The sequence below is a fragment of the Gouania willdenowi genome, chromosome 7 (assembly GCF_900634775.1).
Source record: "Gouania willdenowi chromosome 7, fGouWil2.1, whole genome shotgun sequence".
Lineage (NCBI taxonomy): Eukaryota > Metazoa > Chordata > Actinopteri > Blenniiformes > Gobiesocidae > Gouania > Gouania willdenowi.
The window spans coordinates 12,276,867-12,300,509 of record NC_041050.1 but is presented as its reverse complement, the minus strand read 5'-3'; the positions used below and the strand labels follow the sequence as shown (position 1 = coordinate 12,300,509).

General features: G+C 38.5%; 1 protein-coding gene across 3 annotated transcripts in view; it reads right to left on the bottom strand.

The window, feature by feature from the left end:
- Window positions 1-23,643, bottom strand: part of LOC114466718 (uncharacterized) — a 28,442-nt gene that overhangs the window by 2,462 nt on the left and 2,337 nt on the right. The window contains exons 2-6 of one of the 3 annotated variants that reach the window (XM_028452396.1): window positions 10,069-10,293; window positions 8,887-8,944; window positions 8,633-8,717; window positions 5,841-6,328; window positions 3,745-3,882 (exon numbers count right to left, since the gene is read on the bottom strand). In XM_028452396.1, coding sequence (XP_028308197.1) covers window positions 3,745-3,882; window positions 5,841-6,328; window positions 8,633-8,717; window positions 8,887-8,944; window positions 10,069-10,202 — 903 coding nt within the window. In that variant the 5' untranslated portion in view covers window positions 10,203-10,293. The remainder of the gene's footprint in view (window positions 1-3,744; window positions 3,883-5,840; window positions 6,329-8,632; window positions 8,718-8,886; window positions 8,945-10,068; window positions 10,294-23,643) is intronic. The other 2 variants (XM_028452394.1, XM_028452395.1) reach the window with 2 other exon arrangements.

Below are 23,643 nucleotides of genomic sequence, written 5' to 3'. Positions count from 1 at the left end.
CGAACCTACAATTTAAAAAACCTGAAGCACACTGAGGCTAAATATCTCTGTTAATTCGTCACCTTTCAAATTTCTGAAGGCAATTTAAGCGAGAAAGTGACCGAGTCGAATATCAACATGTGGTCATTTGATCCATAAAACTCACAGAACCACATTTAATGCCGACATTTGGAAGATTGTCGGAGACTCGCCATTGTGCTACTGACAAAAATTCAGAGATGCTTTTATTTTGAAAGGGGCAGTTTGACTTTTAGCTTGAAGCTGGTCCAAGGATGATTATACGTTCTACTCGACATGCATCACGGGGCGGTTGAGTATGACTAGTGTGCCCACCGTGCATACTTAAAAAATGTCCCGAGTATAGATCCGGGTATACTCAATTATTCCATACTATCGAATGTGAACACACTACATACTCATCTTGATGTCAGAATTAGTATGAGTAGTACTTTTTCGAACACAGCCTAAATGTTCCCCTCTTTAGCACACCTGAATTAAATGACTGTAATCAGCAAACTCAGTAGTGAATGAATGAATGAGTGAATAAATGAATGAATGATGTCCATCTCTAACCGTATTTTCTATCCTTCTTATATACTGCTAATCTGCTAATGATTTAGATGACCATTTCAAACAAATTAATTAGGGGTGTCCCGATTCGATATTGGTATCGGATATCGGTCCGATATCAGCCAGAAAACGGATTTTCTCGGACTGCATCTAAAATCTCCACTTGCAGTTGTTCCCATCATATACTGACAGTAAAAAATAACTGAAGTGAACTTGAATTGTTGACTATTGTTCTCTGTTTGAGTAACATCAATTGATAAAGCCTTTTCTAACATTCCACTCTACAAAGTAAGTAATAAAAGTATGTATGATTCGTGCTGACAACGTATCGGATCGATATCGGTCTCAGCCAATACTCAAGGCTGCAATATTGGGACATCTCTAAAATTAATAATATAAATCACCTCAAAAACACGGGCAAAAAACATATCTTCACTAAGTACAAGGAGGAAGATAATATGTATTAACAATTGATAAATATTCAACATATTGATTGCTATTACTTGGAAATATATCTATATCTGTAATATATACCTTCATAACTATTATGTAGTAATAATTAATTAGTAAGTGAAATAAGATATCATAATAAGTGTGACTAATTGTTATGTGTATACTACTTTCTGCATTATATTTATGGTAATGGAAATGATAATGTCTATGGTATAAATATATATTGTTTATTGGTGCAGTTAATTGATTAAACATTAATGCATGTGGTATATTAGTTTAATTCATAATGTATATGAAGTAATAGTATTATTGCAGTGAATTGTAGGGTGGTAAGGGCCTGGGACTGATTTCTAAACACGTTTGTACTTCTTCCTCCTCCTTTTCGAACTGTTCTTTGTACATGTTCCCGCTTGTTTTTATACATTTTTCTTTTATAATTTATAAATAAATAAAATACCAAATAAAAAATATATAAAAATCTCTGCATTTGGTCATCTCAAAAGAAGGCTGGCTTTGAAGTCATTGGGGGAAATATTGCTTTTCAAAATAAAGTGCAGAAAATATCCCAATAAAACAAGAAAAGAACAATAAAAGCATAGAATACTGAAATAAACACTCTCATTCAGGACATTTTCATTTTTTCAGCAGGCAGCCATGACATGAAGATGCAGATGTAAAAGTATCTCAGTGCATCTTCTTATACTTGTTTGCTGTTGTGTTTTGATCTTTATGTAATGACATTTTGACACAAAGACAAATATGCCAAGCAATCTCTTGGATATATTTTTAAAGCTAATTAAAAGCAAGGAAGTTTCTTTGCTTGTGGGCAAAGTCTTAAAGTCTTGGCTCCAATTTGCACATTTCTGTGAAGCATCAAAATGTCAAATGTTGATGTTAAACTACAACTACAATGGAAACCAATGTTAAGTTTTGATCGGTTAAAGAAGGCATGATAAACTCATTAGCAGCATTTACAGATGCTTTACAAAGCCTTTTGTTTGAGGCTGACAGATCCAGGTTGGTTGTATAGTCTGTATGCTAAAATTAGACTATTCTCAATTTAGCTTCTTTCTGAAAGTCAATATTCTTGTTCAACTTCAAATGAAAAAAGCCACACTTTTACCATCCCTAAAAACAGTGAGATTAAATCTTAGAGAAATAAATGATCTCATATTCATAAAAAGTTGCAGTAAACCCATTCTCACCTGATGCAGTGGAGCTGTTGGATGATTAAAAATAGCTTTAATTTACAGATTTTCTGAGGTTCTGTGTACACACTATAACTTCTGTTGCTGTTTGATTACACGACAACAGTGTCCCAGATAACGGCACCATTCTATGTCGCCATGTGCTGGGAAGCAGCCAAAAACTGCCACATTTTTTCTGCACAAGTACCAGCAGATGAACAACATCAATATGAGGATATTGTATGTGATGCTGCAGCAGTTCAACCTAATCTATATGTACAAACGCTGGTATTGTGCATTTTTAGATCATAATGTTCTCACCCAGGCATTTACGTCTGTGGACATACTAAGTCGATAGGGTTACAACTTCAGTGAAAATTAAAAGACAAAGCAATGCATAGTGTCAAGTTAGCTTCTTGGCTTGAGTTCAAATACACACAGAGTTCAAAACAAAAAAAAAAACTATGTGATCCATATATAATAATGTATTATATTAACTCTTCAGTCCAGTATTTGGTGTTTTGGCAGCAAAGAATTACAATTATAGTTGAAGCATTCAATTGTAGAAAAAAAAAACAGTTAATGCATCCAAAATCATGGTCTTTCATGTATAATGTACATGGTCTACAGGATGTATATTTTTTTTAAGTATGCTTGTCTTGGTTGCTTTTCTTAAATGCAATTCTAGTCCCCGAGGGCCACATTTCTGCATGGATCAGATCAAGAATTCTCAAACTTTTTGGATCCATGGACTCCAAAGATTTTTCAATAATAGATAATAATTTTTCATAATCCTTACGTCAATTAAACACAATTTACTGCCATTTGTAGCTTTAAATGCCATAAGAATGATCTATTCATTAAACATTTTAACTTAAATATTTAAGATCTTTGTAGAAGAAATGAACTTAAAGATTACCTGTACTAGTCTTAACACATAAAAAGTGTTTAGCAAATTACAAATAAACAAAGCACTTTTTTGCAGTACGTTATAGCCATCACACCTCACAGTGATACAGCAGTGCGTCACGTCAAGTATCATCCATTGGTCCCCATATGGAGTTAAACACATTAGTTATGATCCAACATAAATAATAGTTAAAAAACAATAACAATATTTCACGGGTCGCCAAGCTACGGCTAAAGGACCCCTGGGGGTTCTCAGACCCCAGTGTAAGAACTACTGGATTAGACATCTCTCCTTTTACAAACCGTTATCTGTAACAATTGTGTTACAGTGCAGCCCTGCAGAAGGCCTGGTAATTTGCTAATGAGCAGAGAAACTGAACTAAAACATGCAGTACAGCGGCCCTCAGGGACTGCATTTCCCCACCACCAGAGCAAAGGGTCATAAGAGATCATTTGGTACAGAAGATGAATGAATGGATGGATGGATGGTTGGATGGATAGAATAATGACATATTCCCTGATAAATCACTAATTATTTGTATTTGGTGGCATCAGCCTAGTTTTGAAAGGAGACCTGAGGGTTCAGCATGGATTTAACTAATAAATGAAATAAAGAGCGACTCACCGCAGCAGCAGACGGTTGTATATTTTCCACTGTGTGTGCACTAAGCGGACCAAGGGCTTGGTTTTGGAGAAGGAGCATGTCATCGTCCTCTGGAGGTTTCCAGATGTACTGCTCACCATTTCCCATAAACATCACTTCCTGTCGACAGAGCATGCAAATCCCATTTCTGATCAGGGCTGGTCACATGACAAATAAAAAGTGATTCGTTTTTGCAACATCCACAAACTAACGTGGCTACACGCTGTGACCTCTCTGCACTGGCTGTACTGGATGGCTCTTTCCTGGAAGGTGAAGCCTGTGAGGAACCATGTGCTCTTATTCCAGATGACTCAGTTTCAGCACATTGCATCACCTTCACAAAAATGTGAAGCGAGCGGGCCTGTGAGCAAACTGCTTACACATGTTAGCTCCTGAACTGTGTGTAGCTTTTCTGAGAACACAGTGCGTAGAAAGACCTCACTGACCTCACGCAAAGAAGCAAATGGTTTCCCACTGTCACCTGGAGGGGAGGCTCAGCAGACAGTCTGCCTACACTCCTGCTGCTGTGAGCATATGGAGGAAGTAACGCTGCCGAGAGCAGGAAAGCCTCACAAACACTAGCAACTAGCAAGTAAAACACTGCACGGAATTCCAAAATCTTCCTACACATAGAGATGTAGCGTGAGGTATACTGTATCTATGCATTCACAAAACAGTCCTGACAGTACGGTACTGAGCTTAAAAGTTTGTTTTGTTATCTCCCTCATGAAGGTGATATTTTTAGTGTTTATTATTTTTTATTAACGTTTGGACAGAAGTGTACAGAAAATGACAATTTTTCATTAGATAAATAAATAAAAATAATAGTTATGTATAGAAAAGACCAAAAAGAAAAAACTCCACCCCCTACAAAAACAAAATTCTTGCTCCCACTGTCTGTAAAAACACAAATCTATATAGATTTTCAGTGAGCAAATCAGCCAGAATACTGAATAAAAATTCACCCTTAAAAAAAGTCAGAAAAGGCCCCCACACCTGATAAAATTTATTTTCAGAACCCCTCAACACAAGTCTAATTTTCCAGTTTAAGATGATATAATACATCTTTCACCTAATGCGAAACAGTAGGTGGGGCAGCGTCCTTCCATTTCAAGAGAATCAGGCGGCGTGCTTACAGAATTGAAAAGGCAATGAGCCTCCGAACCCAATAGGTAGTCCTAACCCCTCACCAGTGACCCCGAAAAAATCAGCAAAAGGGGATTTAATGTTATATTTACACATTAGTACACAAGAAAGTGCTTCACAAATACCTTCCCAATACTGCTGTATTTTGGGACAAAGCCAAAAACAAATGTATTAAAGTGGCTTCCTCCGATTTACATCTCTCATACGTTGGTCAATATGAGGATACATTCTTGCCAGTTTGGATTTGTGAATATGAGCTTGGGTGTATGAAGGTGATATTTTTACTGATGTTTTTCTTTGGTTTGGTCTGTTAGCAGTATTATGGTCACAAGGTCACAGAAATGAATTCTTAGACTAGTAATTGGAAACACTGACTTTTCTTATATTGCACAGTTTCACATTATATTTTTGTCTTCATTTTGCTTTTGTTGGCTAATAACTACATTCATTTTCCAATAACAACATTTCATTTTTGTTTCCATTTGATCATACAAAGGTGGGTGAACACCAGCGCATTGATTGACATGACCAAGAGTCCACGACGACGGGAGGGAGGGGGGGAGGGGGGCACACCACACGAGTTGGCCAATCAAATTCCTCCTATTATTTTGCGTTTTAACAGTTCATAACAGATTACATATTAGAGGAAAATATGCTAATTACCTTGGACGTTTTATTATTGTGCAGGTCTTAATTGAAATGTGTGTTTTAGGGCCAGAAAGACATTAATTTGATTGGTTGTGCCAATGATGTCGCTGTTTAGAGAGATTTACGGTTAATTCCTGCATGCTGACTATTATCATTCTTTTTTAAAACTAAAGTTAAAATACCTTTGTTGAATGGCTCTATTCTGTTCTATTCAGGACAAAATGCTTTGGATTTTTTTGTTGATGATGAATAATGATTAATGGTGAATAATTAACTAGACCAACCTTTGGGAATGATGGGACAGTAAAGGCCTCGACGTTCCTTCGAGGTAACTTTGTGCTGTGAGGGTGTGGTGGAGGAGGGGCGGGGTGTGATGGCGGGGCGTGTCGTGATGGCGGCACCGGTGGGTCCCCCATATCTGTCCCGCTGTCCCTCTTCTGAGGTGCTTTTTCCGCCTTCCTCAGCTTCCTGACGCAGGCGTACTCGGCTGTCTCGTGAGGAGGTGTAGTGATGACCTGGGCTTCCGGGTCAGGCTGTCCTTCCTCCACGTCGCCGTCCGGGTCTGGGGGTGCTGGCGTGTTCGCCGGGACGGCCGGGGGGGCCGGAGTGTCTGTCTGTCCGGCCCTGCCTACCATGGCGTAGAGGGCATCGTCAGTACGTGAGGTGGAGGAGCGCCGGCCCACTTCTGAGTAAGTGTGCTCGCCGTCCTCTCCAGTCCCAGACGGGATCTGGGGAAGCTGCCTGCCTTGAGAACGAAGGTCAGAGTTAGACCCTTAGGCTTCTTTTAGTTAGGCTCTAAAGGTCCACATGGGCTTTGTTTTGGAGGACTGTCCCCCCCTGAGACAGGGTCCACACATACGTCCGGATTTATGAACAGGAATCAATCTCTTTCAGCTAACAGAGAATGTCTGTGGCTGACAGTAAACAGAGAGCTGACGTTCCAAAACATGCATCCAAACTGGCTTCCTTCCACTACAATCGGGAGTAGGATGAAAATGAGGCAGGACATATGCTTATATTTCTTCAAACCCTCTCAGGCTACTGTCACCGCGCCCACCAAAGCTGCTCTCTGTTGGCTGTCAGTGACGGAGCTCCAGGAATCATCTTGGCGCTTCAATTTTCGTCTTTGAGAGAAAAATTCATGCTCATAAATCAGGACTGAACGGCTCAGTGTTAAAGTGACTGAGCTTAAAATGTGATGTGAAATCTGTTTCAGGGTGAATTTCTTTCTCAAATTGAACAAAGGTCATTTTAGAGCCAGATTGGGTAAAGAAGGGGGATTTAGGACTTGGAAAATCACGAGTTAAATGGTCTGTTTAGACTGCGTTCGGAGGAAGTAATTATTTCCTTGCTTAATAATTACTGGACTACCGTTATGTTTTACTATTGAGTTCCTTTTTAAAATTTGTTACCAACATATCACGTAAATTCTTCAACATGGAGGCCAGGCTACAGTAACTCATGCATTGATTTGATTATTATCAAGTTCCTGACATTACTAAGATCCCATTGGGAGTGGGTTATCATTCACAAATGGAGAAAAGATGAAGCAGGGATAAATCTGCATACTGCAGGCCTTACTTGCCTGGTCAGTACGGAGCAGCTCCAATGAAAAACCAAGTGCTGGCCAAAGAAACGCAAAAACAAAATACACCTGGATCGACTTTTACAAACATTTTCTGTGGACTGTAAATCCACACTGGTGTGATGGTCTGGGGCTGCTTCAGGATCCAGAAGAACTGCTTTGTAATAGAGCCATATATTCTGCGCTCTATACCTGAAAATCCTAAACAATGATCATTAGATTATTACTTTTAATCCAGAGCACATCAGGAAGTTTACCTCTGGATTACTCAGAAATCTTCACTTAAGGTTTTGGCACCAAGGGGCATCGAGATTTTACTCTGGTACGAGTAAAACAAATTCTGCTCAGTGAATTCAGCTGAATTTTCACCACCATGTGATGGAAGAACTATCATATACTCTTGATGGTTGTTGTTGCCTCGATGCAGCACAGTCAGATGAACCCTAATGTTAAAGATGTTTACTGTATACTGTAAAGAGACATTCTGTGAGTGTTAGTTTTGGACACATTAATACAAACAAGTCCTTCATAACAAAACAATATGTCAGCTCGATCTCATGGGGGATCGTGAAACTCTCCAACTCATCAATTGTTCTGTGCGTTCCTAAACGATTTCTTCATTCTTTTCGTGCTGTTACAAACGACTTTCTTTCGTGCTTCAGATGAAAACATTTCACGAGGAGAATAAATCCCCTGCTACCCATTTGACAGACTTATACAAAATGATGTGGTAGGCGAAAGCCGGTACAAAAGTAACACAGGGAAAAAGTTACATGGCCATTTACTCAGACGCAGCTCAATGTTTGCGTGTCAATGACATCAACGAGCACGCAAAACACTCGACCGTGAAAAAAAAACAGGGAAAACTCTCCTGATGATGTAAAAAGAACATTTGTGCTGTTGTAAAATATTTGGTTGTTATTTTTATAATTCTAGGACATGATTCCAGGGCATGATTTAAAAAGAAAAAGTTATAAATAAAGTACTTTTTTTTTGTTTTTGTTTCTTTTTTTTTTTTATTTAGAAAGTAACAAAGCACAACATCCAGTCAACGTCAAATTACACAACAGTTATTACACTTTTGATCGATATAGCTCCTGGTATTGATAGTCCACATATATAAATATGCATGTAATCATATCAGTGTGTGAAGTTATCTTTTAAAATAACGCTTGTTTATAAACTGTTACGTTCGTATCGGCTCTCCCCTACAGGTAATAAAAAGGGATTGGTTGAGATTAAGGCTAATGGTTTCACGATCCCTCATGAGACTGTGCCGGTCATGTAAAAGTGTCATGTTACTTTATGACATAACTGCTCACACGTTGAGGACGATCTGTACTTACAGTAAATGAATGAGTTAAACAAACAGATCAGGCTAGAATCAATTTAGTATGCAAATTTTGGTAATATCTGGTATTATCTTGATAACATTTCTTACATTTATTTACAGGTCACATTTTTGAATTTATATTCAAAGGGTGTACTCACTTTTGCCATTGCAATTCACCTTGTTCATCTCAGTGTCTGATTTACTGATGGACCGCAGCTTAGACTGCCGTAGTATACCTTGACCCTGAAAACACACAAAAAGATACACACACACACACACAAAGGAGCATTTAATGACTAATTAAAACTAAGGAAGTGGTCCTCTGAATCATATTGTTCCCTGGTGACCCGCCTTTTGCTTCTGCTGAAATAAAAACCCAGCTGATGGAGGAGTGCTGTTGACTGATACTCACCATGTCCATGAGTCGGTGTTTGCCGCCCTCACTGGGCACATTCTGTGTTTTCCCCTTCCTGTGACAAACACAAGAGCGTTGTCAGGCCAGATCTGACACTGAGGCACGTGTGTGTGTGTGTGTGTGTGTGTGTGCACGCGCACATGTGTGCCTCCAGAGTGTGTGTCTGAGTAACAGTCATTTGTGGCTGAGTCATCCCATGAGTCTGCATATATGCCAATGAGAATTCAGAGAGTTGCAGCCAAAGTCATGGAGAGTAAAAGTGATGGAGATCAGAAGCACATCAAACCAAACATAAAAAAGGCCTTTAATTCATTTTGAATTATAATCTTAAAGCTGGGGTACTCGATATATTTTCTTTAATTACAAAAAAATTCTTATTAGCATCATATAATATATCGTAAAAGTAATAAACTCTGAAATGATCCTCATTGGCTGCCGCAATGATTCTTGTCTTGCATGTTGCAAAAACATAAAGGAACCTGTACCAGACGTGTTGACAACATTAGTCGTGTTTTATGTACGTTTTCTGAAGAATTTGATTTCGGCTTGAATTACAACCCCAAAGTAGCATCCGTTTTCAAACTGATGTTGATTCAAGGGTCGGCTTTAAGATCAGCTTGCAGATTCTTTTTTTAATTTTTGTCTTTATTTATCATTTTGAACAGCTTTTGTCCACATTTTCTTTAATTTAGATATGATGTATTCCTATGGACAGCACAAGGATGTGTGTTGGGGCTTCTCTTGCCAAAGCCAAAAGCCAGAAGTCAGTTGCATGATTACATACAGGACTCGCTGCAGATTTTTTCTGGGGTACAGGAGAGAGCAAGAAAGAGCCTGGACGTCCCATCAGAGGAAATGAAGATGGTTTTCTAGTGATTCACAGAAGGTAGCAGCCCCAACAGAAGATTCAACACAACGTTGTCACTATGAAGACGGTAAGATGGCACTGACCGTTCCTTGTTGAAGACTAGTTATTTATGGGCTGCTCAACAAGGACTAAACCTGTAGCATTACATCAGATCTTTGGATAGAGCTTGCATTTAAAGTCCATATCCAATCATTTTTGCTGGCATTGCACGACTTTTACTGTCACATCAAAGGTGCAGTCTTTCATTCATCATCTAAACCCACTTATTCCAGTGTGTGTGTGTGTGTGTGTGTGTGTGTGTGTGTGTGTACCTCTGGCAGCCCACACAGAGCACCACGATGATGATCGTCACCACGAAGGCCGAGGCAGCAGCGATAGCGCCCAGCAGCAGGACCTTGCCGTAGGGAGGAGCCGTGAAGTTCAGCCCGTCCTGCATGGAGGCCATGTGGTAGCGCTGACGCTCACTTGCTCTCACACACTCACGCACACACCCTTACACTCATGCACACAGGGTAGAGCCACGGTCTAGCTGGGGTCTGCCAGGGGGAAGCACAAAACCAAACATTATGAAAATCAGGAAAGTGGAGAGAAGTATTGATGAAGAGGCAGACCGTGAGATCCCACCACACAGGTATCATGCCTGGGGCAGGTGCTTCTGCTCTGCCTTGTTTAAAAGATTACTGAGCTTTGTGTGTCACATCAACTCAGACATCACACACTTACCTATTAAATATTAAACATTAGTAATAATAAAGCCCTAGACACACCTTTGAAGAAAAAGAGTTTTGATCTAATATAAACTCTATGGACATAGCAACACAATTCATAGATGTAACCCATAGAAACTGTGCATATTTCACTTTTGGTGAAAAACGTGATACATGCTTGGTTATTTTCATTAGTGCTTCCTTCAACACAGCTAACTTGTACAACAAAGTAAATCTATTTTTTAAAAGGCAATGATAATCATAATTCTATCCAAATAAGGTAAAGTAAGGCAAATTAATTTAATTGGATTGAAAGTACAAAATTTTGAAAACATTGAACAGAAAGCAGCAAATTAAATGATTAATTCTCCATCTCATTTATAACTAGTAGAGAAAAGGAGACCTTTCAACCTAAATTATTCACACTTAATGATGACTTCAGCTCTGCTGGCAGTTTGTTCCAGCAGCATAACATCTAAAAGCAGCTCCACCATGTTTCTGTGAACTCTGGGCTCCACTATCTGACCTGTGTCCATAGATCTGAGAGACCTGCTGGGTTCATACCTGACTACCATCACACTGATGGATTCTGGATCAAACCAGTTCAACACTATTTGTTAAAACACTTCATTTTGTTGTACAAAAAAAGACAAACTAAACTATAGCAAATGATATCTACAAAAGAAGCAGGTCAAAATCACAATAAATCCACAGTTGCACAAGTTTAGATGGCAAAGGACAAAATAATCATCTACAATATATCAGCATTTCTGAAGAGTGTTTTCTTAGGGTCGATGTGTCCAAATCAAGGCCTGATGAATCATACAATCCAGCCTCAGAGATCGTTTGGTTTAAAGTACTAAACTAAAAGATGAGGAAAAAGCACATACACAAAAACCGTTATTTTTTCACACCAGTCACTCACATCAGTCATACCAGTGGTGGTAAGCTACATTGTAGCCACAGATGCCCTGGGGCATATTGACTGAAGCATGGATGGCATTTCACACCTACGGCCCCTGTGACCACCAGCGACATTCATGCACAATTCATACCTATTCATACGAGGCAAAGTGGGTTAAGTGCCTTGCCCAAGGACACAGCAACAATGACTTGGATAGAGTGGGATTCGAACTGCCAAACTTTCGGTTATTGGAGGACCCACTCTACCAGCGCTGAGCCTGTCATCATTCAGTTCCAAACATCTGGTTACTATCCACCTTTGCGGATGCTATGTAATGCTAAGGTATTAGTTTATAATGGTAAGTAAAGTTGAAGAGTAGGAATTTATTAAAGGTGTCACACTCGTACTTTGAGTGCACCTTTGAAAAAATAATTACAGAATTTGTTTTTCAACCCATTCTGGAGTAAATGCTGCTCTTTTTAACAACATGGAGGCAGATTTAAGGGGTGGATGTAATAACAAAATGTCATGTTTGCATCAATGAGACATCAGATGGCTACAAACTCTTAGTTCTTTTAATGCAAATGTTTACAGAGCTCTGTTGTAACCAACTCAGGATTTACACTAAGCCAGCTTTACAAAATCCGAGCCTGGTCTGTCAATCAGACAGAGCTCCATGTGTCGCTGCAAACGCCTGTGTTTTTATAGCCATCAGCACAAACACGTATTGAGAAGGTACACTGAGTCATGAACATGCCAGCAGGCTGGGAAACCTGAAACACTCAGCGGAGGGGACAAGTGTGAAAGCTCAGCGAGCAGACAGAGACTTTTCTGCTGCTTCGTCTTCACGCCTTACTGCTGGCTGACAGTTGGATTCACGATCTGCATGAAACATGTGTCAAATGAGCACGAAAAAAAAAACATAGATACAACAAAAAGATCAAATAAACATAATCTCTGTCACATTACGGCATCTGTTTAATAGAAACCCATACAGATCGAACTGTAGCTACACTCCAATTTGAAAGCCTCAGAATAGAAGTTCTGCTGCTGGTGTATAAATCTGTGAAAGGGTTTGGTTCAGAATCCATCAGTGTGATGGTAGTCAGGTATGAACCCAGCAGGTCTCTCAGATCTATGGACACAGGTCAGATAGTCGAGCCCAGAGCGCACAGTAAACATGGTGATACTGCTTTTAGTTGTTAGAAGTGGAACAAACTGCAGTCAGCATCCAAATTTTATAGCTCTCATTTTCTCTCCTGTTTATACTGGAGACTTTTTAATCATTTCATTGTTGATTTAAATGTGGACATTTGCGAGTGTTGGTCATTCTTAAATTGGATGATGGAAGCTGCAATCTGGAGTTTCTGAGAAGACGTCTTGATGTGCCGCCCTCAACAGCTCCACTTCCTCCCACTGCCTCTGCCAATCTACCAGAAGCCACGCCTCTACTTTTCTGCACGCGCATCATGGAACATAACAAGTTTGCATCAGATCACAATGATATAGGTCTACGGGTCAGGTAAGAGCCAAAATCATATTTATCTGTTTGCTGTTGTGACGCGTGGCCTTGTTTCCGTGCACAGTTCCGCATTCACTTTGATTGACAAATTCAAAAACAGGAAGTCGAAGCCTATTGGCTGGGTGCATTCAGCGATCATTTCCGTGTGTATAGGGGTCTATAGGACGAAGGAGGGACTTATATACATTAATGTATATGAATGACAACCGACAGTAGACCATAGTAAAAGACTAGATAGGTATTTTTCGTATTTTAAAAGTATCATACATAACATAGATTTCTAAGAAACTCCGGATATTAGCTTTAATGTTTCAAATGTTGCATGCCATGTAACGCACATTTAACTGCCTTGTGTATGAAATGCACTGAACAAATAACTTTGCTTCCTATACACATCAAAGTATTTTTACTCACTCACAGTATATTGGGGTACATTTTTCCACACACTGTGGGCCTCATTTATTCGGCGGCCCATTGACCGTATTCACCAAGCTTCAGTATTCATCAATTTTGACGTGAGCAGAGGCTACGGTCAGATCTTGCGTCAGGTCTGAGCTTGTGTACGTAAATCTGAGTGTGTGGTTTTGAGGCTGTAAACAATTATTAAACAAACCTCAGCTTAAGCATAAGCAGACACACATTCAGAACAGATCAAAGCAGATTATTAAAACAATTAAAACAAAATACAATGAATTTTTAAAAATGCCCACGTTGGTGCTGGTACTACTTTTTTGGTTTTCCTTCAACAAAATAGTTAATAAAGTGCGCAACATTAGGTTGGCCCGGTCAGTTTTTCACACAACATTGCATCGGTAATCGGAGTGACGTCTGACGTGCCTGCACAGCACAACCTCCACTTGGGGCATAAGCTTTTAGGCTGTGGAGGAATAAAATATTAATTTAAATCATCAATGGCCATTGGTTAAGTTAGTTATACAAATTCGATTCAAACTTCATCTGGGAAGCGTTTCTTTTCGTGCCAGTGTTTGTTTGACCTCAGTGGGAGAAGCCTCTGAACCAGGAATATTTAAGGGCGTAACATGTTAATGACTATCTAATTTAGCTGCAGCATTTATCGACACCCGATCATTTGAACGCTGGGATTGGTCAGAAACTGTCGTACGACCAAATGTGCGCTCAAATCTGCACCCGATTTCACACAAGATTAATAAATGCAGGGCATTTGTGCTTAAAGAGCAGACAAAGGTTTCAACAGACACTTGTGTAATTAAGGTAAATAAATGAACAAATGACTGTAAATCGTGTGTTTTACTCAACACATTTCAACTTTACATCACATATGTGCACAGAAAGAAAGCTGAAAAGGTGGAATGTAAACTTAACATGTGCTTTACATGGATTCTAATCGCATTTAAAACCTGGGAAGTTCTTTAGTTGTGGCATCAACATGGCCATCATAATGTACGATGACAAATAGTTTATATTTTTTTCCAATTTTGCTTAACCAAGTAAGCACTGTCAATTTTTGTGACTCACTGGTGCCCTGTCCAGGGTACAACCCTGTCTCGCACCCAATGACAGCTGGAGATATAGGCCCAGCAGACGCCCCCGACCCGAAAAAAGAACAAACGGCTCAGAAGATGAATGGATGTTTGTGAGTCTCAGTAACTTCTTTTGTCATAAAAAATGTCAAAGACATTAAAAAAAAGAAGCAATGCAGCCATTTAACAACAGTGATTTAACATGTCTGGCACCCTGTCCAGGGTGTACCCCCGCCCAGCGCCCAATGAGAGCCGGAAATTGGCCCCGGCAGACCCCCGCGACCCTGATAAACGGGAATTAGCGGGTTTGAAGATGGATAGATGGATTTAACATGTGTGCCTCTCAGCAAGAAGGTCCTGGGTTCAAACCCCGGGGTGGACACGTTGGTCTTTTCTGTGGGGAGTTTGCATGTTCTCCCCATGCTTGTGTGGGTTTCTTCCCACCATCCCAAAACATGAACATGAAATGTATGTTGGGTTAACTGGAATAACAAAAGTTGCCATTGTCAGGAGATGAATGAACAAATTAATGAATGGATTACCCAATGGTTGACAAGTTATTATTTAACAGAAGCAAATGGAGAATATGAATAAATTAAGGTCTACATATATATACACTATATATATATATATATATATATATATATATATATAAAATTAATGTATAAACAGTATATTATTATATTACTTATTATATATCATATATAATCATTATTATATATTTACTTATATATCAAATATAAATCAGGTGATGCATTCCAGCAATGTACATTTATTTTTTAGTTTCACCTTCTGTCAACAACCTTCCTTTGGCTGCCCAGAAAAGGACTCATCATGTCTCTGCTGTAGTGTCTGATCCTATATTATAGGGCACACGTGTCTAATTCAAGGCCCACAGGACCAATTCAGCCTGCCAGAGCATCCATAGTATCACTCATTCCATCTAAATTTCCAAAGTCAATTAAACTTTGTAAAATGTGTTGTAAAATTCAAGGAATTTTGACTAATTGCTTAATATCCAGGCTATTTTAGGTGACTCACAATATTCCTTATACCTGAAGATTGCGATTCCTTTCCTGCACAAAAACGTATTTTTCTGGTTTCGCCAACTTAAGAGCAAATTGGGTCTTATTTGGCCCTAAACTAAGATGAGTTTCACACCCCTGCTATAGGAGATCCTTTAAGTCCTGTAAAATGCAAGATGGCACCCCCATGACTGATGCATTATTGGATTATGATCAATGCCAAAAAACATATTGTGTTTCTCAAACTGTTTCTTTTTGTTGTTGTTGTTTTAAACCGTAAAAAAAAAATTCTAGCCCCTCAATTCATGAGCCACATTGGTACCAGTGGTTATTCAGTGTAATTACTTCGATGAATGTGATTGCAACAGGAATGTTTTCACAGCATGTCCATAAAAACTATTTATGGTTCGTAACAGCAGCTGCTGACTGTGACCTCCTTCTAAAACTGCCTGGATTTTGGCAGCAAATTTTGATATATAGTTATAGTCATCTAAATGACATCAAGATTTTAGTCTTCTAAATCTGTTACAGATATAGTCGACTAAAATATACAGCATGTGACAAATTTAGTTCATGGGCCAAATATGGACCAGTTTTAACTTGGGCCACAGATTTTAGGTTGGGGAAAAAAGAGCAATTTTAACATTATTGTGCCCTAGTTTTCAATATCAGTCCCTGCCTGATCTTCACTTCAAAAATTATTAATTTTATAACCAATTTCTGTGTACTTTAAAGGAATTTTGTGGAATTGTTTGTGAGAAATTGCAAGACTTGTGGAAAAATTTCTACATTCTTTTTACAATTTGCAATTAACAATGACCACATTAATGTGATATAAACAAAGGAAAACAGCAAAGCCCATAAAAATATTGTGGAGTTTCATTCTATTTGTGAATTTGAGACATCTACAACTGGATTATTTGGTAATTTACAAAATAATTAATGTTTTCTGTGTCATTTTTACTGTCTCCTTCAGGCCACGTTTGACAGTATTAATGTTTGTGAACACACACAGACAGATTTGATGTGATTAATGCATAAGACCATGAAGAACATGATCACATGAGTTCTGATTGGATTTCGTTCCATTTGACAAAATTACAGTTCCGTTTTTATTTGTTAACAAAACAAATATGTTTTGATATAGTTTTTGTTCACATCAAAAAATGGAGTTGATGAAAACTATGACGGAAATCCCTAATCAACAAAATTAACATTGTTCTTAAGCCACTGAAACAATCATAAGAGCTTCACCTTAGGTCACATGTGTTAGGCCTGGGGGCCAAATCTGACCCTTTTAAACATCCAATCTGGCCCGCAGGGTAAAGTTTAAAATGACTGAATCATTGTGTAAATTACTAAATAATTTAGTTGTAGATAATTCAGTAGGGTTGCAAAGGAGTGTAAAATAACTAGCAAATTTCCATGAGAACTTAAGCTTGAGAATTTTGACAATATTGAAAAATAGAAACTTTTCATGGGAATTATTTATTGAAAATAACCAGAAATTGGGAGTAATTTTACGTCACTGTATCACATCCAAACATAAATATTGGCCTCCTTCAAAAACCATAACATTTCAACAGATGTATTTTGGAAGTAGAATTTTACAATCATTCAAGTGGAGTTTCATTAAATTTGCCACAAATGAAATAAAACTCAACAATATTTGTAGAGGTTTCTGAGTTTTCCCATGCTTGTGTAACATGATGGAAGTCATTGTAACTTCAATTGTTGGAACAAAACCTAGTTTTTTCCAAAATCCTGCTCAATCCTCAAATCGTTTGACAAAATTTCCCTAAATTTAAATTATATTGTCACTACTTGTTACCTTTTGCTTGGATATTGTTGGTGCCTTATATACTTCCTTTACATACATCCTTTTACAGTATATCATGTATGCATGGAAATTGAAAATAGCACTTGTGTTGAAATTGTTTGATTCCACACTTCTGTGGCCCACTTGAGATCAAAGCTGTCTGTATTTGGCCCCTGAACTAAAGTGAGTTTGACCCCCACCCAGCCTTAGGTGGACCTCTTTCTTTGTGTGAGCAGTGATATCTAAGAGGAGGGAAAGAGCGTTTATTGACACGTGCAACAGTGTGAGTGTAATTATATCTGTGCTGATGTGACAGAGCTGTGGAGTGGACCTGGGGAAGCAAATAAGTGAGAAGAAAAGGGAGAAGTGTAGGTGTGGAGGGAAAAAGAAGAAAGGAGGAGGACATGCGTGGGAGACTCAAGGCAGGTGTTTGAAGACACTGAAAGACTGATGAGAAGAGGTTTTCATTTCAATAACAAATCCGGTAAATATCTAGCAAACCAAATTAAACGTAATAATGAAAAATCTACCATCTCCACCATTAAGAATTCAGCAGGGAAGCCTACAAACTCATATGATGAAATAAATCAAATATAGAAAGAATTTTATGCCAAACTGTACCCCTCAGATAATAATCCAAAAAAAGAAGATATCAAATCAGCCTAGATCTACCCCAGCTCTCCACTGAACAAAAAAACACATTAGACGCCCCACTAACGAATAAAGCAATCCACTTTGTCCTCAATAGAATGCCAAACAATAAATAAAGCACCCGGACCTGACGGCTTACCTGCTGAATTCTACAAACACATCTGGCAAATCTTATCTCAACTTTTCCACAGAATGATCACTAAAAAACAACAGAAATCCTGTTTTCCACCCATAATGAATACAACATTAATTTCACTCATCAAACCCAATAATGACCCCACATTCTTTCAAGTTACCGCCCCATTTCACTCATCAATGTCCACATAAAAACCAACACCAAAGCCATCTCTCATAAAACACAAAAAGTTATTCCATTCATAATTCACCCGGACCAAACTGGGTTCATTAAAGGAAGAAACTCATCCAATAACACACGTAGACTGTTCAATTTAATGCATTACTCGGCCACACATCATCACAAATTAATCATAGACACCTTCGATGCAGAAAAAACTTTCAACAGAGTAAACTGGTCATTCTTCATCAACACCCTTCACAGATTTGGCTTTGGGGAATCATTCATTAACTGGATTAAAACACTATACTCCTCACCTACAACCACAGTCATTACTAACAGACACACCTCACAAAACTTTATTTGCACCGGGGGTCCAGGCAAGGTTGCCCACTCTCCCCCCGCTATTTACTAGAGGTGGGAACCTCTGGGTTCCTCACGATATGATACGCGATACAAAGCTCATGATAACGATTATCTCACAATATGGCGATACTGCGATTTTCGATATATTGATCAGAAATCAATCTACGATAATCTGACATAACAAGAAAAAAAAAATTGAGTGAAAAAAATACAATTTTTATTATTTTATATCTCTGAAAGACAATAAATTGAAAAAGTGTCCTATGAACAGTGACACTATTTTAGTGCAACATTTCTGTAAATAAGTGTCAACATACCAATGTAAACGAATAAGTGTCTCCAATAGTGCTTTCTATAAACAAAAAATAGGGTCTTTCTTACCAGTGACACCATTATAGTGCAATGTTCCAGTAAACAATATATTGGTTCCTTCAACAAACAATGACAAAATGTCTGTGAAGACGTACCTGCACATTTTAGTGAAAAAGCAGAAAAGGTTTTGAAAATAATAAAAAAAATAATTAAATTGATCCTTAGTGCAAGCATATCAATAATCGATCGTATCGTCACACTCCTAATATTTACCATATTCATAGAACCCTTAGCAGCAGCTATCCGTCAGAACCACCTCAGGAATCTAAACCCCCAACATGCACCATAAAATGAGTTTATATGCAGATGATACATTGCTCTTTATTCATAATCCACAACTGTCACTACAAGAAGTTATCAAAATTATAAAATAATTTTCCAATATCTGACTACTCTATCAACTCGAACAAATCTTCCATTAAACTCCAACAGTCTGGAGGATGTGGTTCCCATACAACACCTATCCCCTTATGCACAAGTCACATTACCTATTTAGGCGTCCACGTCTCCCCTAGGCTGTCAGAGCTGATCAATTTCAATTTCACTCCACTACTCAAAACAATAAATGCTGACCTCCAACGATGAATGAACCTCCCACTATCCATATTAGGCAGAATAGCAACAGTTAAAATGACAATCCTCCCCAAAGTCTCCTCTCAATGATTCCGACCCATCCACCACTCACTTGGTTTACATCTCTTGATTCATCTATCATTACATTTTTACTGGAAAAACAAACCCCCAAGAATAAAACTAGCCACACTTCAGAAGAAAAAAAAATCTAGGCGGACAATGCATCAAACTTCAAAAATTATTCATTGGCATCCCATCTTCAATATATTTATAAACGGACTCACCCCACAAAGTCAAACAATACATGGTTAGATATACAACAAACAATTATTAAAGACATCCACATCTCAGATTTACCATTCTTTAGACAGACTTTTAAAAAACACCCCTGTTTCCAAAGCGGTACAATATCCTCAACTCTGACAGCCTGGTGGAAATTTCACCGCATCACTAACTCCACTTTGGAACCCACACTTTTCACCCCGATCTAGCACAATCCGGACTTCATTAGCAATAAACAATCATTATACTTAAGCACATAGAAAGATAAAGGGATCACTCACCTCAAACACATTTTCTGTAAAAACACCCTGACTCTATTCCCTCTCCTGGTCCAGAAGTTTGGCGTCGGAACCCAACAGTTTTTACAGTATTTACAGGTTACATAATTTATCCAATCAAAATTGAAAAATATAGAATATAGAATATAAACTTAGATCTTCAACCTCCAGCTTCTACACTTATTATTTTCTAATAAAAAAAAAAGGGAAATAGACCTCTCCATTGCTCCCGATGCCAACTTCTGGTCCCAAATCTGCAAGAACATTCACCTAATGACAAAAAATTCTAATCTACAGCTGATCCAATACAAAATCCTTCACAGAACACACCTAACTGGACGAAAAATGCCAAAAATGGGCTTCTCATCTGGAAACTGTTCACACTGCTCACAAAATTGCACAGATAGTTACATCCACGCACTCTGGCACTGCACACCTGTCCAACACATCTGGAAAAGCATCACAAATCATGAGCTGCTGCTGCAACCCACTCCCCCCTCCCTCTGTTTGTTAGGAGACTTATCTACTTTCAAACTTGATCAAACACACAGCCATTTACTTCTTCTGTCCCCATGAAGACTATCCTCATGAACTTGAAATCACTGAACTCCCTACACCCCACACACTGGAAAAACCGAATCATTGATCACATCTCCTTAGAAAATACAAACTCCTCTATTGATTACATGACACATTTGTTGTTTGATACCTCTGCAGTTTCTGTTTCAGTGATTATTGTTTGTTGCTATTTTACTCATATAATGGATTTAATTTATTTTGTGACTTCCCATTATATTACCATTATTACTGTCATTAATTACAATTATGATGATGATTATGATTGATGTTATTGTTGTTTCTGTTGTTTTCTTAGCCATTTTGGATACTTGTGTTGTTATTCAATATTATTGTTATTATTCATTATTGAATTAATTTCCTATTATTATTATTGTCACTATATTTATTTACCTATTTTCTACTCACTGTCAAACACAACATATTTTCAGTTATAATGTGTTATATATATATATATATAGTTTTCTATTAGTTATTGTTGTTGCTGCTGCCGCCCTATTGGCCTGGTGGCAGATGGGTCCCTGGCTCTCGTTCTGGGTGCGCTTTGTTGGTTCTGTCCAAACTTCAAAACCAGTCAAAACATAATTCCAAACACAACTCATATAGTATATTAAACCAACTTAGATTTATAAATAAATTCAACTACTGAAAATGGACCACACTGGTTGAGGACAGACTGGCTCCCTCCCCAGGGTTAGGGGATGGTCTGTTCAAAAATACCATTATATACAAGAACCAAATAAAAATAAACAAAGAAATAAATAAATATACTTTTTCCATTGGGGGTTTGGGTGGGGTCAGTGTCCCTCGACGGACCGCACTCTGGTCCCGGGGTGGGGGGCACACACACGCACAATCTTCCTTTTGTTTTATATATCTAGAATGTAGAAGGTTTTCATATTTAACAAGGTTTCCAGACCTTAGTCCCTTTCCTTTCCCTGATGTTGAGTCAACGTGCCCACCCACACCCCCTCGGACATTCCCTGCCTGCGGTATTGAGCACGAGTGACGCCTCAGCACTACAATGTAATCTCTGGCCTTAGAGCTGCTTCTTCTGAGCCAACAGTTGGATAAGCATTCTGAGGAAGAGTAGTAAAACATCTCTCAGAGGAATCCACATCTCCATTCTATGGGTGCACGAGTTGTGTCCTCTCAGACACAGAAAAGGACTCCCGCTGTGTTCATGTCCTGCATAGCCAAGAATCTGGAGCAACATTGGTCATTATTGTTTCAAATATAGCACAGTGGTGTCTTAAAATATCACATGAAAGCCCAAGTTTTGACCTTAGAGAGCACAAATGCAACAATATTTGTTCATAGATGTGGTTGGAAGCTTTAAATGCTCCAATGGAAGCTGCAGATCTGAAGTTTTTGTGAGTATTTTTAACCCTGCGTGATCAGCAGAAAATAAACAGGAGCTAAATAATTACGTTGGATTTGTAATGACAATAAAATGATGATGAAGAAGGGATTTGTTAGCATATCGTCATTCATGTCATCAAATAGCTTACTGAAGGAAAAAGAACTGTGGGGAGTAGATGATGCAACAGGAAGATAACTGCAATGCCTGCAGTGGAGAATTAAAAGTAGAGCTGAGCTTGACCGTACCTACTCCCATTGGCCTCCTGCCACAGTCACATCCTCTTTACTCTGGAGCTTCAGGCTGAAAGGCTGATGAGCTGAATGACGCCATTGGCATCTATAATTGTTTTGCCTGAAACTAATGACAAGAGGAATTTATCATATTCATACTGTTGCTAGGATATTCTGTTATTATGATACCATTTTCTTCACCAGAGCAAACACACTGGTATTAGACTTACTGTATGTTTGTATGTGGCTTTAAGAGTGTCATGGGAAACAAGCTGAAAACCAGGCTTAGACTTTAAAGCTGATATCCGGAGTTTCTGAGAAATCTATGTTCATGTATGATTCTTTTTAAATGTGAAAAAATACCTCACTAGTCTTTTACTATGGTCTACTGCTGGTGGTCATTCATATACATTCATGTATTGAAGTCCTCCTTCGTCCTATAGATTCCTATACAAATGGAAACGATCGCTGAGTGTGCCCAGCCAATAGGCTTCGACTTCCTGTCGAAGATTTTAGGTGCAGTGTACAGAATAAAAAACTGACTTTACTTTAAGAAAAACATTTGCAAACTCATTGTCTTGAAAATGACTATATTATACTTAACTTAATCAAATCTAATTGATCTAGGTTAACATGCATTGTTTTTTTAAGGCAACAGGTATGCATTTAAAAAAAGTGTGTCGAGTGAGCGCCCTGAATATTTAATACTTAATGTTGAACTTTTTTGCTCCCTAACCGCTCTGGCTATTGTTTTTTTTTAAAGACGCCATCACCAGCCCCATAAAGCACCCACTCATAAGGCATCTGATCTAACCTTAAACGCAAACGCACACCATATGGCCGTCCAGTTTACATTCTCCAGCTGAGATGCCCTGGTAACAAGCTGAAATATTGTTATGATAAAATGATCATAGCATCACCATAATCACTGACTACACATAATTAAACTGTCATTATCATGCATCTCTTTTGCCCACTTCAGTCGACTGTCATGATGTGTTGAGTGAATCTGAGTTGTGTGTGCGTGTGTGTGTGTGCGCGTGTGTGTGTGCGCGTGTGTGTGTGTGTTAACAGAATGGAAGGAGCACAATGTGAGAGTGCGTATCTGCACCTCTTTGTGCTGCGTTCATAATCTGAGCTTGTTTGAGTGCTTGTTGGTGGACGTTATTGTCTATTTATGTCTGTGGTGGAATGAGATGCATCTTGTGCATTATGTTGTACAACTTACAATTAACAGATACACTATGTATACATGCTGCACAATGATAACACACATCTTGTTGACGGTGTGGAATACAGTAGAATACAACAGGCTCCACCGATGGATCCACCTTGGAGCTTCCTTGCAAATGCATATTGTTGACAATGCCTTTGCTAAATGAATGCTCTGCTGTTAACAGAAAGATACTTGATCGTGCTGT